The sequence below is a fragment of the Rhipicephalus microplus genome, chromosome X (genome assembly GCF_043290135.1).
Source record: "Rhipicephalus microplus isolate Deutch F79 chromosome X, USDA_Rmic, whole genome shotgun sequence".
In the NCBI taxonomy this organism is placed as follows: domain Eukaryota; kingdom Metazoa; phylum Arthropoda; class Arachnida; order Ixodida; family Ixodidae; genus Rhipicephalus; species Rhipicephalus microplus.
In genome coordinates, this window is record NC_134710.1 from 126,548,323 (window position 1) to 126,563,062 (window position 14,740).

Consider the following 14,740-nt stretch of genomic DNA (forward strand, 5'->3'; position numbering starts at 1 on the left):
CACGTGGTCTAAATTTCCGGAGCCCTTCGCTACGGCGTCTCTCATAATTATATGGTGGTTTTGGGACGTTAAAACCCACATATTATTCAATGAGATAGCGTTTACGTGGTTTACGAGCCCAAGCTACGACGGTGGCACCACCTATCGGATGGTTAATAAGTTAAAGAGCAGTAAAAAAGGAAATCCTCGCTGTGCCACCGCGCGAAGCATTGTTGAAGTTCATTTTAGTAAAAACAAAAGTGAATGAACATGAACCACGCACCAAACGTGAAAACATTTATGTTGCCGATTTAACATCGATCTTGTAGTTAAATCCTAGACACGTTTGAAATGCGAAATATCTCAAAAACTACGCCAACTTATCCGTGATACTCGGTCGTCGAAGCTAACTGAAGGCAAGCGAAGCCACTTTATGCAGTCGTTTGCTGCGAACAAGGTGAATCTCTCAACAACTACGTCAAAATTACTTCGAAGCGGGAGCCCGAGAGCACCGCTCGTTTCGAACACTACATACACCTACGGTAACGTTAAACCTGAAAAAGCGCTCGAACGGTAAGCGGTACTGGTAACGTACATATCTGCACGTGTGCACTTCAATTCCGCTATCACGGTACGCCCGGTATACTGTCACCTACTGTTCGCGACAGGCGCGTCCCTATTCACCACAACCTCGTTGTCGCCGAGCCGCTGCCCGGAAACAGCGCGGTCGGTTAGCGCATGCGTGGTCTCGTGGTGCCTCCCGTAAACCACCAGTTTTCCTCGCTTTTCTTCCTACTAGCTGTTGGCCCGCTGCACACTTATCCTTTCCAGTATTTTTTTTTTTTTGAAACTTTTTGCATCAATTGAAATGCGACTGCCGCAGCCGGAACCTACTCCACGACTTTTGGGTGAGCGGCCGAGCACCGTAATGTCTGTGCCACCGCAGCGGACTCGTACACCTTCGTCGACCGACACATCCACTTACCTTTTGCAATAGTCCGTGTTATCCAGGAAGCATACAACTGACAAATGCAGGATTCTGTGTCCACCTTTGCCACTACATAGCATAAACGACGACCGATTCGCTTTATCCTATGGACGCTCTACCAAGCTGACCAAGACAAGTCAAACAGTATAAATTCAGGCTTAAGAAAATTTAACTACACGACATTTCAGCAGCTTCTTTCACCTAGTAGAACCGTCGATTACTACGTTTGTCCACGCCTGAACGGAGAAGCGTGACTGACCTGTGAATGGCAGAGTCAGAGAAAGATCGGTCGAATCCAAATGATTAATTTTCGTTAGCAGCAGCCAAGACACATGACCAACAGACATGGTTTTCCCTGCGAGAATGTGTTTGAACCAACCCGAGGTAGTTACATCCCAGGAGTGAGCAAGGCGCAGAACAGAGACCGACGTGACCTTTAATAACTTGCATGCAAGCCAACATCGGCAGTTTAACATTCGATGATGGTTTTTGTACAGTGACAATGAAGTTCATGATAACACATTCAAGTACTGTCCTGCTTAACTCAAACGAAAACACACATATGCACACTGAATGAATGTGATGATCAGAGAGTTCACAGCAGGCCCAGGGAGATGGCTCTGCCTTGCATCGGTCGGTTGTTGAACTTTGCGAGGGCTTCCTGCGCGTCTCGCGGTGTTGGAAAAGCAATCCGTGCGTCACCCGTCACCTGACCCCGGTCGTTGAAACGCCGCATAACATTCTCTTTGGTCAATTCGAAGCCCTGAAAAAAGTTTATGATATCCTCGACACCCGCACGGTAAGGAATATTGGTGGCGGTGACGACGCAACCTGGCTTGCCGAAGCTATCCATGCCGCGCGGCGGCAGCGGCGGTTCCTCGTGGCGTGGCGCCCTCAGCAGTGGCCCTCCACGATCAGGAAGAGGCCCTCCGCGGTCAGGTAGAGGCCCTCCGCGGTCAGGAAGGGGCCCTCCGCGGTCCGGGAAGAGAGGGGGACGACGGGGTCCACCTTCCGGGAACAGAGGTGGCCTTGACGCACGCTCGAGCAGTGGCCGCTTAGGCGGACCATCGCGGTCGCGCAGAGGCGGCCCTGGCGGCCCCGGCGGTCCCGACTCGAAGCGCCCCTCTGGCCGCATGCCCGGTCTTTCAGGCCGACCGTCACCACCGCGGTCATGGAAGCGACCATCAAAGCGATTGTCATAGCGGTTATCAGGACGACCGTCTGGCCGGCCGTCGGGACGGTGATGCCCTCCCAACGCTTGCGCAACTTCGCTATACGGGATCGTCTTGAGCGCTATCAAGTGCGGCCCAAGGTTAGCACCGTCTTGCAGGAATGCCCTCTCACAGTCAGCATGAGTTCCGAACTCGGCAAACGCGTGGCCGGTGGGCACACCATTTGCTCCGAGCATAATATGAATGGCACGGGGTATGACCCCCTGAATGCTGAAAAAGTCAGCGATGTCTCTGTCAGTCACAGTGTTCGGCAATCCAAGCATGGAAACGCAGGTGTGTCCAGGTGGCACGAGCACATGGCCAGCCCCGTGGGCCGGCCCCGCCGGGCCCATTCCAGGTCCATGCATCGGCCCGTGGCCTACTTCAGGGCCGCGGTCAGGGCCCACTCCATGCCCATGCTCTTCATCTCGCCGACTCACCGGCATGCCTTCTGGCCTGATATTATCGCCGTTTCGGGCCGCACACATGGCATCACGAGTGCCAACAGAGAGTTCTATGTAACGGTGGCCTATTTTCCGTCTCTGCATGCTCATGGCCGTTTCAAAGTCTCGCTTGTCACCAAATTCCACAAATGCCATGCCGGTTGCACGACCACTACGATCATGCTCCACTAAGATGTCCAGAACATTGAGCCCCGAAAAAAACTGCAGTACGTCTTGCTCGCTGGTATTGTAAGGAAGGCCCTTCATTACAACGACCATGTCCGCTTCAAGGTTGCGACCCTGGTTTGATAGTGCAGCAGATGGGGATACGAGCAGTTCAGTTTGCTCAAAAAGGTCTTCAGGAAAAGGAACTATCTGAATCGGATCTCCACACAGTACTTTGTAGTCACCCTGCATAGCTTCACGAGCATCCCACTTGTTGGCGAAACGTACCACCACGCTCTTTATGCCAGTTTCAGAAGTGGCCACACGAATGCAGCCACTGAATATACGTAGTCCTCGGAAAAAATCTTTCACATTCCGCGGAGTCGGCGCACCGCTAAGGCCACGCAGTTCGACACAGCAACTCTCCTCTGCATGACGTGGGGGCACATCGCGAGCTCCACCAGGAGGTCCTCCTTCGCTCTTTCGCTCAACTTGGCCACTGCCATCCAAACGCCGATCTACGAAGCCGGGAGCCATGTTTTCCATGTTTGGCGCACCCATCGCGTCAGCCATCCCGAATGCACCCGGCATGTTGGCAGGCACATTACCAGGCATCGCAGCAGCCATCCCGCCACTCACATTGGCACCTATGCCACCGGCAGCGCTTGTCATGCCCCCCATATGACCAGGCATATTTCCAGGAATGTTGGCAGCCAAACCACCTGGAATGGCAGCAGGCATTTGGCTAGCGATGTTCCCAGGCATACTTCCGGCCATATTGGCGGGCATGCTGCCTGGCATGCCACCGCCGATTTGACCGGCAAGATTGCTGGGAAGATTATTGGCCATGTTAGCAGGCATGCCTTCAGCCATGTTACCCGTCATGCCAACCATCATGTCGCCACCAGTAGGGCCCATTAAACCGCTCATCATATTAGCTGCAAGACCAGGCAGGTTGTTCATTAAGTTAACAGGAGGCAGGTTGAAAGCCGCCAAGTTTGGGAGAGCTGCGGGTTGGCAAGCCATGTTCATTGGTGCCGCCGGGCTGACGTCACTTTGCGGCCGTGCCGCCTGCTTCATGTTACCGATAGGGAAGACAGGAGGTGCCGCTTTGCTTGGATCTGTGTAAGGTGGCTTTTCATCCCAACCACCCTTGCGTTCCGACGTCTGGCCATTAGAAACTTTTGCGGGCTCAGGTGCTCGGCCAGGGTCATCAAAACTTCGGCGGCGCTCGTCGGAACGCGACGATCTCGATCGGTCCTTGTCCCTGCTACGGTACGGTGGCGAGCGGCTGTGACTGCGGTCCCGCCGCGACGACCGGCGCCTCGGTGAACGGTCCCGTGGTGGCCTTCGAGAGCGGTCATCAGGACTGGAGCGGCGGCGCTCTTCTTTCTTGATGGGCGGGGGTGCAGTGTGCTGAGCGCGCGCCTGATCGATGATGCGCTGCATCTCGGCGCGTGAACTAAGCAGTAGCTTGATGCGGACCTCCTTGATTTTACCACCGTCACGTTCCATGGCCTGGCGCGCATCTTCGTCGCTGCCGAAGGCGATAAAGGCGTCCCCCTTCTCGCCACCGACGATGTGGACACCGCCCTCGGGAATGCTGAGGCCCTGGAAGTAGCGACGAATGTCCAGCGAGTTTGCAGCCCAAGGCAAGTTCTGCAGTCGGATGATGATGGACATGGTGGACTGTTTCCTGCAACGACAGATGGCGGCCACCTTGAGGAAGAGAACGCAAAAGTGCACCAAACCTGTTCACTGACAGGCTTTTTTTCCACCAGTGCCGACATTTCAAATCTGTTCTTGGCCGATTAAAAACCTACAGCAAGCACGAAATCAGTGGCGGCTTGCTGCAGTGGCCATTGGTGTTCTTACGGTAAAGAAGCGCTGCGAAGGCACGTTTTTTGCCTTATACAATGTTCACATTTCATGACCCTGTACCACCCGTTAGACGTCACCCCGTAATAATGGTTTGTGTAAGTGTAACCTTGAACCGACGCAAGCTGCTTTGGCAAGGCAATGTACCTTTTTGCTGGATTAATGAAGTACGTTTCGCACCATAAGGAATAAAAATTGACGTTCCTCACTTGTGCAACAACTAGTTCTCACAACTTTCATTTCCGTTAGCAGCAGAGTATGTATGATATAAAATATCCTGTGCATTTCCCTCAACTTCATAGCTAAGTCTCGATTTAGCCTGTATTACCCGTGACACACGGGCAAAAGTAAAGTACTTTGAAGTGAACCCCTTTTGTCGCCTAATGGGACCATTTGCAGAAAGGAGTGGCGTTGATGACACACGGCACCGGACTACTGCTTTAGGCGGTGCCTCAGAAGAACGCTGCCGAAAAAATGGCGGTTTGTGGAAGCAGCAATATTGGAAATGTTAAAAAGAATGCGCATGTACATAACATTCAGCGACGCCGGAGCATAAAACCGTTTTTATATTGTCTGGTGGCTTATAACGCGCATACCTGTAATTTTCTTTCGCTTTTTTGCATTTTTAGCAGCAACTTAAATCGTCTGGACACTATGAACAGTCAGTGTTTTGCTGTTTTTGTTTTTGTCGTGCTTTTTACATGGCTGCGTCCAGCTGGGTCAGTGACAGCGTGCCGCGTTTCATCGTGGTCTTGCGATGTCTCAGCGCAGAGACAGAGATAAAGCAACAGTTGAGGTGGGCCTGACTCTTGTCGCCCTCGGCTCCATCGAAGATGAGCTAAACGCTGCGAAGGCAATTTTGCTGTGAATTTGCGCCCGTGTACGGGGTATACCGGCATCGGTGAGGCTCTCGGCAATCGCCTGGTACACTCCACCGTTATGCTTTTGCCCTTGCAAGGCGTCCAAATGGTCTTCCCATAGCTTTATCAGCGCCCAGGTCTCCTTTTCAGTCCAATGGACGCGCGGTTTTTTCTTCACCGACTGAGCCGACTCCACTGTTACAAGATACTACGTCACTGACACAGCAACTGCCGCTGCCAACCCTAACATGATCGCGCTAGTGAGGTAATGCAGGCGTTTGAGAGCATGGACAGACTACAGGCCTTCACTTTTCAACAAATCGCACTGCTGCTGAAAATGAAAACATTTTCTCAGCGCAAAAAAATACTGACACGGCACCGCAGTGTTGCGACACGTTTTCTTCTATTGATAAATTATGCACACTGTATGCGAGAGTACTCCCTTCCTGCCAGAAAAGTAGATGCGGGATCTGCTTTTGTGAAAAAGATCTTTGCCGAAAAAGAGTTACTCCTTTGTCGTGTGTCACTGCGCCCGAACGCCTTTCCAAAAGATGTCCCCTTGTCTAAAGGACTTCAGGGTGCCCGTGTGTCAGCGGCATAAGGCAGCACACTTGATAATCTCCGGTCGCTATAGCGTTCGTCACCCTTTTAAGCTTTGTGAAATTCCACGAACTAAAGTGTCAAATAAGAACAAAAAGGTGAAATCGCACTAGCCGACCATCGCTCAACAAGCAGCCACCATTTTAACAAATCATATGGTTGCTGTACAAACTGAGCGTAAGAATACGGCAGAGCATTAGTGGCAGCAGCTACGTTGTTTCATGTTGCATTTGGCCACAAGACACAGTTGCTTCTGGTAGATCATGTGAACTGCGAAGTTTCAATGCGATGACAACGATACCTTCAGCCTGTGGTGGTAAGAATAATTGTCAAAACTCGTAAGTCTTCAAGCAATCCCACAACATGCGCTGAAATGAAGTATTTTGAGCATTAAAACAAGGATCCAAAACTCAGGAACATGACTGGACGCACCAAGTCTAATGCGCACCCGAACTTGCACAGCCACTACGACTAAAAAGAAAAAATTAAGAAGAGAATATCGAGTTATGCACTACTCATACTTAACAGACACTGTAACATGGATAATGTTGTATTCGGCAACTTGCAGAGCTTTAATGATTGTCCCTTGTTGTGCCTGCGATGCAATGTATTGCGCTACGGACAAAGAAACGATTTACACGTGCCGCGCGAGCTAACAACACAATGCTGGTTTTAGTTCAGAAACTCAAGAGACGATTTCTTCGCTTGAATTACGAGCCCGTTTTACGCCGATTCGCTTTCACACATCTAGTCGAGGAGCCATGATCGAAAGAAACACCTCTGGGTGCAAGTGCCTTGAGTGAATGTTCTAAACTGCTCGTCACTTTAACGCCCCACGCCCGGTACTTTCAGGACGACGTGCACGCTACTGTCTTCAATAAGGCCACCACTCGCAGGCATGACGTTTGGTGTTGTGCGACATACTGACGCCCGAACGGGTGCAATTGGTGCTTGTAAAATCTCTTCACACCAACTAGAAAAAAAAAAACGCAAAATAGCGTCCGCTCTCTTGTTTCCAAGACTTTGATGGTAGTTGACATTCTGTAATGCGGGGCATCGAAACGAGTGCGCATGGGTGCAACGATAAAAGCGCAAAATCTATGCTTGTGGTACAATATAATAATAATAATATATTATTAATAATAATAATAATAATCTGCATCCTGCGACAGCAAAAACAGGACACGGCCAAAATGTATGGGATATCACGGCAATATTTCGTTGCCTGAATATGTACCGAAGCATTCGGTCCATGAGGTATTCATTATTCCGCTATGTTGGTATATGTGCACCTCGTATGGCCATGTCATCTGAAATTCCATATTCACTGATTGGTAGTTTTTACGCTTCAGAGTTTCATAGACGGATACAACTTTCGAAGTCTGAAGCATTTCCTCCTCAAAGGCGAATGCACATAACCATCCACCAATGGGCGCGCACTCGAGAATGGCGTCACGAGCCGGACGGTCGGCAACTCCGCCTTCCGAACACATTGCCGCGTGCATAGCGCGAGGCACTTAAAGGGGTACTGGCACAAAAACTTTTGCCTCACGTTTTTCTGCTGCAATGTGTTGCTGGGGGCCTGTTAGTCATGACACGACACATCGTTTGATGCAGCACACGACCGATAATTAACTACAGGCTCCTCATTATCGATCAGTTTCGGTTCGAGAGAGCTCAAGAAACTGGGTGCTACTGTGCTACTGTCGCCATCTAGCGTGTGCAGATCTTGGCCACGTCACCACACAGACACTTCCGCACGGTCCCCCCCATCATGAATTCCTTTCGAATAGTAAATGGGACTGCAGTGTCGCCAAACACAAATCTTTCTAAGCGTGCGCCACGACCACGCACTCGCAACCAGCCGCCAAAAAGTATAGACTGCGGCAACAAACACGACAAAAAAAGGCGGCTATGGCGTCCTCATAACTTGTTTTGTTGACAGCAGCGCGGTGACGTGAGAGAAGTAGGGGGTCACCTCAGGGTCCCCTCCGAGGGTGTCAATGGCGCGATGGAGTCGAGGGCTCAAGCAACCTTCAAAATGAATTTAAAATACTTTCCCAGCTATATTCGCTGTTGATATTTTGCAGATGATATACAAATGTTCTTGGGAATCGACTCCACTGGCTATCTCGGCCGCAAAATGTGTTACCTTGTAAATGGTTTCCCTCTTGCTTAGAGACATCGAGGCCAAGTCGTGTGGTCGATAGAGCAAGTGTACGCGAATGATTTAAGTCATTTTGTTCTTTTAGGGGCGAGGCTCCTTAACGCGGCACCCGTTCGTCTCTCGTCATAGCACGTAACATGTCTTACGCTTTTACCTGCGAGGTGGAGCCGGTGGGAGATTTCTCCTGTGCGTTGTTGAACAATAAAAAATTTGCAGCGTGCACGTTAACTAAAAGCCGAATTCTCATGCCTCTCATTCCCCCTTAGCAGCCATTGGCATGTACATTGAGCACTATCTGACAAGAAAGGGTTGCTACGTTATACTCGCAGGGCATAACCTCCTTGGTTTTAGAAAGGCTTAGAAAGCGTCGGGCCGCAGTCCCATGAATACAGTGAACTAGTATGCACCATGAACTCGGGATGGTTAAAAATGGGAAGCACACACGAAGCGCAAACCGTAAGAAAGTGTGCGTGTGCCACCTCTCGATTAGTCCTTGGAATGTCCGCTGGATGGCGGTGCTTCTATATGCGAAATATATTAAAAGATGCGAGATGGTGGTACTTGGAGTGTTGACTAGATGGATGAACGTACCCACAAACAGATGCATGGACGAACGCAGGGGCGGATGCATGGACGAACGCAGGGGCGGATGCATGGACGAACATAGGGACGGACGCATGGACGGGCAGATGGACGCACGGACGGTCACACAGACGGATGGATGCTTCGCCCCACTCTCCATCATTCACCCCGTAGATATGCTGCCATTTTTTTTTATATCTAAGCCACGGGTCCTCAAAGTAGCTTTCGCAGGCCCCCCCCTTGGAGTTCCGCGAGTCACTGATAAACTTTCCCTGGTTCCGCACTCGCCCACTCAACTCACTTGGATGGCGATCCTGAGGTGTGATCGATCTAGACAACCTTCATGATTCATGCCAAAGCGTCAAGAGGAATATCTCAGTGCGTAACAGAAACGCGCGAGCTGCACAATAAACCCCATGAGCAATTTGTAGCAAGCTAGACTCCGAAAATTGATTGATTGATTTGTGGGGTTTAACGTCCCAAAACCACCATTTGATTATGAGAGACGCCGTAGTGGAGGGCTCCGGAAATTTTGACCACCTGGGGTTCTTTAACGTGCACCCAAATCTGAGTACACGGGCCTACAACATTTCCGCCTCCATCGGAAATGCAGCCGCCGCAGCCGGGAATCGAACCCGCGACCTGCGGGTCAGCAGCCGAGTACCTTAGCCACTAGACCACCGCGGCGGGGCTAGACTCCGAAAATTGATGCGCGGTGGCTTAAATCTCGGGGGCCTAATATTACTACCATGAGAATTTCGGCAATTTGAAAATAGGTGCCGCTCGTGTACGTGAAAAATTGGAAGGCTTAAAAAAGAATAAAACAGTGCACATCATGTGGGTTGCACAATTAATTAAAAATAAAAATGAAAAACGCTCGCCGCGGGGGAGAAGGTTCTTTGGCACTTAATGTAGCTTAGCAGGTCTCGCTGGCGCCAACACGCTTGAGAAATCCTGATCTAAGCAGTAAAGAAATCATGTACAGTCGGTTAAAACTTCAACTAATGTGCACAGCGGCCACTTTTTTGTCTTTCAGCGCCACATATTGAAATGAAGTTGCAAAATATTGCTTCGTAGAGCAAAAAGCAGCGGCTGATGAGCCACCGCGGTCCTCAGATTCTGCCTTTCTCCTGATGCCACGGTGCATGCGTCTTTTCCCTGGCGGAAAAGCCTCGAAACGCTTTTGATTAACGGAGACTGTCGTTTTGGCGATTGCGATTATCCCGGCACCAACAAAAACGGCAGCAAATCCTGTCATCGCGTGAGCCTAAACCTGCCAATAGGGACAGTGGTAGCCGCGCGCAATGGTATTCGAAGATTAACGAAATTCACACATTTTTATTCACTCCTTTATCAATCATGTGCATTTCTAATATAAGTTGACAGAAGACCCGATAAAATCATTCAGAGTAACGTTTCTTTTTTCATTTAACAAGGGCACGGTCACAAGTCACAGCTTTTTTTCTTCATATTTTGTTCATAATGGAATATCTGCGTTTGACAATTTGCCTTGAGGCCCTGCCCCTCGCAGGTCTTTATATTTTTAAACAGTTTGGTGTCTTGACAGCTGTGCACACACGTGCACACACGCACACACACTTCATTTCACTTTGAGAAGCGAACACCACTAACCCTCCACCCAAAAAAAATTTACTGACCAGCCTATCGTAAAGCATGTGTCATAACAGCATGTTTAAAATACCGCCTCCGAGAGGCTTGTATACGATTCTAACGCTGAATTTGGGAGCTATAAAAATGACAGCTATTGTGAGTTTGTGCTTTTTCCCCCTAGTTACAGCAATCCAGATGCACAATCCCAGCTAGCACAAAAGATATATAATTCGTATCTTTAATAGACATAACTGTCCGCATGCCAGACTAAAGAAATTAACATCGTGATGGATTTCATGGAGACAGGAAAATCTGCTATGAGACAGTTTTTTGATGACGTTTTCAAGCGTCGCCTTCTGTATAATTTGTGTCGTTTACGACTGTATCTTCTTAGCCGTCCGCAATACGGACACTGGAAGTCGACCTCAGTAGGAATACGACTAGAACTTGAAATATTGCTATAAGGCGGATTTTTAAAGACCCCCCTTTTTTTTTTCGCCAAGCAGCAGATCGGTGTCATTTGGTCAATGCATGCACGCACATGCATGAACCACCGTAAATTGAAATTTGAAGTCGAGCGTGAGCGCGCCCTCTTTCATAGCAATAAGAAAGTTACGCGCAAAGTGATAAAGGTGTGTAGTGATGACATTGCGTCAACAATCTCGAGGGCTTCCAGAACTTTACGTATTAACTGGCAGCGATAATCGTCCAACTGAATTCCACCTGAGCTCTTTAGCGTTGGTGTCAATACTACTACAATGAAGGAATGAAGACAACATCAGGGAACAACAAACACGTGATCGGCGCTCGAGCACCACTACCTTCCTGATCCTGTGACTATCTCCAGTCTTCCGCCTGTTCGTTAGGCTCGCCTAATGGACTTCCTTACAATTGGTGGATTGTGCTGGGTACCCACATCGCCTACGCCCTGGAACTCCGATCCCGCACCTTGCCGTCGACCATGCAAGTTCACGCTGCCCAGTACCTCTCGTGGTCGCTGCTTAGCTCGACCGCCCATTCGATCGCGTCGGATTTGACATTTATGGACTACTTTCATTGACCACGGCAGGTAACCGGCGGGCTATCGTTGCTGTGGATCCCCTGACACGATACGCCGAAACCGCAGCTCTTCCCACGTCGACCGCTGAGGACGCCACAGCTTTCATCCTTAATCGTTCTGAGCTACGTCATGGCCCTCCTCGCGAACTCGTCGACCGGGGCCGATACGATGCAATTCAAGCACTTCTCCACCAGTGCCATACGGTACACCGGATGAGCACTGCTTACCACCCTCAGACGAATGGCTTGACTGAGCGGTTCAATCAGACCCTGGGTGAAATACTCGCGACGCATGTTGCATCTGACCAAACAAACTGGGAACTGGTTCTTCCAATCGCGACCTACGTTCATAACAGCACTACCCAAGTCACCACCGGCTTTTCCCCATTCTTACTTTTATATGGTCGCCAACCATCGCACATAATCGACACTTTACTACCATACACACCAGATGCATCTGAGTGCACGACCATGTCCGAAGCCGCCCGCACGCCGAAGAATGCCGCCAACTAGAGAAGCAGTTTACTACGGCCGACCAGCAACGCCAGAAAAGGCACGCGATGACGACCACCCGCCGGTCGCGAAGTTCGCCCTTGGAACCCTTGTACGACTGTATGTACCAACTACCCTGTGCACCTGGTTTGTCTACCAAGCTACTTTCAAATTACCATGGTTTATACCGCGTAATAGAGCACACATCACCCGTCAATCGTGCCAGTGAATCGCTTACGCCGTTTGATGACCATCATCGGAGGGGACAGGATGTTGTTCACGAAGACCGCTTGAAACCTTACTTCAACCCGCTCGCTCCCACCAGTTAGATCGCCAGGATGGCTTCATCTTACTTCACGGGGACAATATAATGAATGAATGACGACAACAACAGGGAACAAGCATGATCACAAGAAGAAGGCACCTAGATATCGGCGCTCGAGCACCACCATCTTCCTCGCCCTGTGGCTATCTCCCTCCAATCTTCCGCCTGTTCGTAGGCTCACCCAATGAACCTCCTCACAATACTATTAATAATGTTTGGGGCTTAACGTTTTGAAACTACCATATGATTACGAGACGCAGTAGTGAAGGGCTGCGGGAATTTTGACCACCTGGGGTTATTTAATGAGGACCTAAATCTAAGTACGCGGGCCTCAAACTCGGCTATGTTAAGCTCGTCGATTCAGCTTGTGCGGTCACGCGCGTCAGTCATGTACTGTTTTTCGTTGTTCGCTTGTGTCGTGATTTTCAAGACTATGGACGCAGCTGGGAAAAAGTTGCATTTCACTGCACGTACAACTCATGGGCCCCATAAAATGCAAGTATGCAGCAGTGGAATGACTGTTAGGCCTAATGCCGTTAGATTCTCAACGACGATATGCACGCATCGTCTTGCGAGTGAAGTTTTTTTCTTCTATACTGAAGTGATGAACACGACACTGACGTGCGATTACTTTTCTATGGATTTGAGGAATCTGCGTAAACGACAGGTTACTGTCATGGTAAGTTAATTTTTGTTGCACTCTGTATTCGAGTGACCAAAAAATTATAAAATCAAAATGAAATGTGTTGCTTTGTATCACGAATTGCTTGTGCGACATGTCTCACCAGTAACTGCTTCATTCATGCAGAAATTATTTCGCTGTTCAAACAAACGTAAGACCATAGTTTTCATTCCCACTTGAACACACATGAGCGAAACTATTTTTATTAGTTGACCAGATTTCAGTAAACTGACCGCATAAAATCTTTTTTGGCCACTTGGCGGAGTTGTTATAAATTTTAACTGTGTGCGCCACGTAAGAAATTGGAAGTTACACATGTTTCACGTGCTTTCCATGTCCCTGCGACAAATATGTGGATAAGAAATCATCACGATGTTTCTCGCACAGGTATGCACATGACGAGGACCTGGATGCGTCCTTCTATTAGTTGCGAACTTTTCAGGGCATGATAGTGAAAGGCACCTTTTATGGCGAAGAGCTCAGCATTTTTCTCAATGTTGTGATGACACTTCGCCTCGACTTTCTCGACGCACGCGTTGGGACTTCTGGCCTATATTTCCCCTTCTTTGTTTCTTTAAACACAGCAGCTCGCATAGAATCGAAAAGCTCGGTAGTGCGTCACTCACGCCTAACTATAATGTGTTCGCTCTCTGTCGCCGGACAGTGTACTCAAGTTTTCGCCTTTTCACGCTGTCGTTTATAAGGTAATAACGCATATAACAAACTTCCCCTTCATAATTTTCTCAGGTTATAGTTACCCTAGAAGTTTACAAACAAGTGCTACACCAACTAAATTATGACTTCAGTATTGATAACTTTCTTCGCCGTTTTTCTATGAATAAAAGTAGATGCCATACATTCTAGTTTTTCTTTGTCTTTTTCAAGGCGGCTTTTAAGCAAACAAATTGTTATACTACGTTAATAGGTTGCGTAACCTAATAGGCTATGTGAAGCTGTTGGGAAATTGAGTGCGCGTGTGGGTCGGCAACGTTAACAAATCGCACCACGGGGTGCCGAGTGAATATTTCCGATGAATCGTCGGTGCACTTTGAAACTCGTCATAGATGCTATGTGTCATTCTTTAGGAGGTATTCATGTGACCGTCATGAATAGCAGAGGAGCGCTAGTGATATGGCCATACCTGTGTTCGCTTAACTATGTGCCCAATTTCAAGCTGTGCAACATTTCCTTTGTTGAAGGTTAGGACTTGCGCTTTACAGCTATTATTTGTGTAGCTAGGGGATACATTTCGACATTTGTCTCTTAATTTATCACCTGAATTGAGCTTTTTTTTTTTTTTTTTACATAGCTAGGTTTCCTACTGCCACTATAAGCTTGTTCTCGGGGAACTGAACTTGGATCAAAATTGCTGCATTTTGCTTCATTAGTCAGTTTTGCGATAATGTTCCATCGAATTGCAATAGAATATGGGGGCAGCGCTTGTGCAACTGATTTCTCGACAATTGTCCCTTTTGATGTGTGCACATTGCTGCACATTTGGTGTGTGAACAAACAGCTGTGCATGAATATTTGAGATGAACCTCTGTAGCCAGTGAGCTCAACTATGGGTTCATTCTCCCTTGCTACTTCATTTATCATATCACTTTTGCACAATTGTCTACAAACGAGCTTTGTACAGCATGCACAAATCGAGGCAGATCTGCTCGCCTATTTCTGCCGTGAAAAGTGATCTCAATA

At 48.8% G+C, this 14,740-nt stretch overlaps 1 protein-coding gene across 1 annotated transcript in view; it reads right to left on the bottom strand.

The window, feature by feature from the left end:
• The window catches only part of LOC119186645 (uncharacterized), a 78,165-nt gene that overhangs the window by 14,001 nt on the left and 49,424 nt on the right, over nucleotides 1-14,740 (bottom strand). Inside the window, exon 3 of the mRNA XM_075876428.1 lies at nucleotides 1,564-4,482. Within this exon, the coding sequence (XP_075732543.1) occupies nucleotides 1,564-4,469 (2,906 nt within the window). The 5' untranslated portion in view covers nucleotides 4,470-4,482. The remainder of the gene's footprint in view (nucleotides 1-1,563; nucleotides 4,483-14,740) is intronic.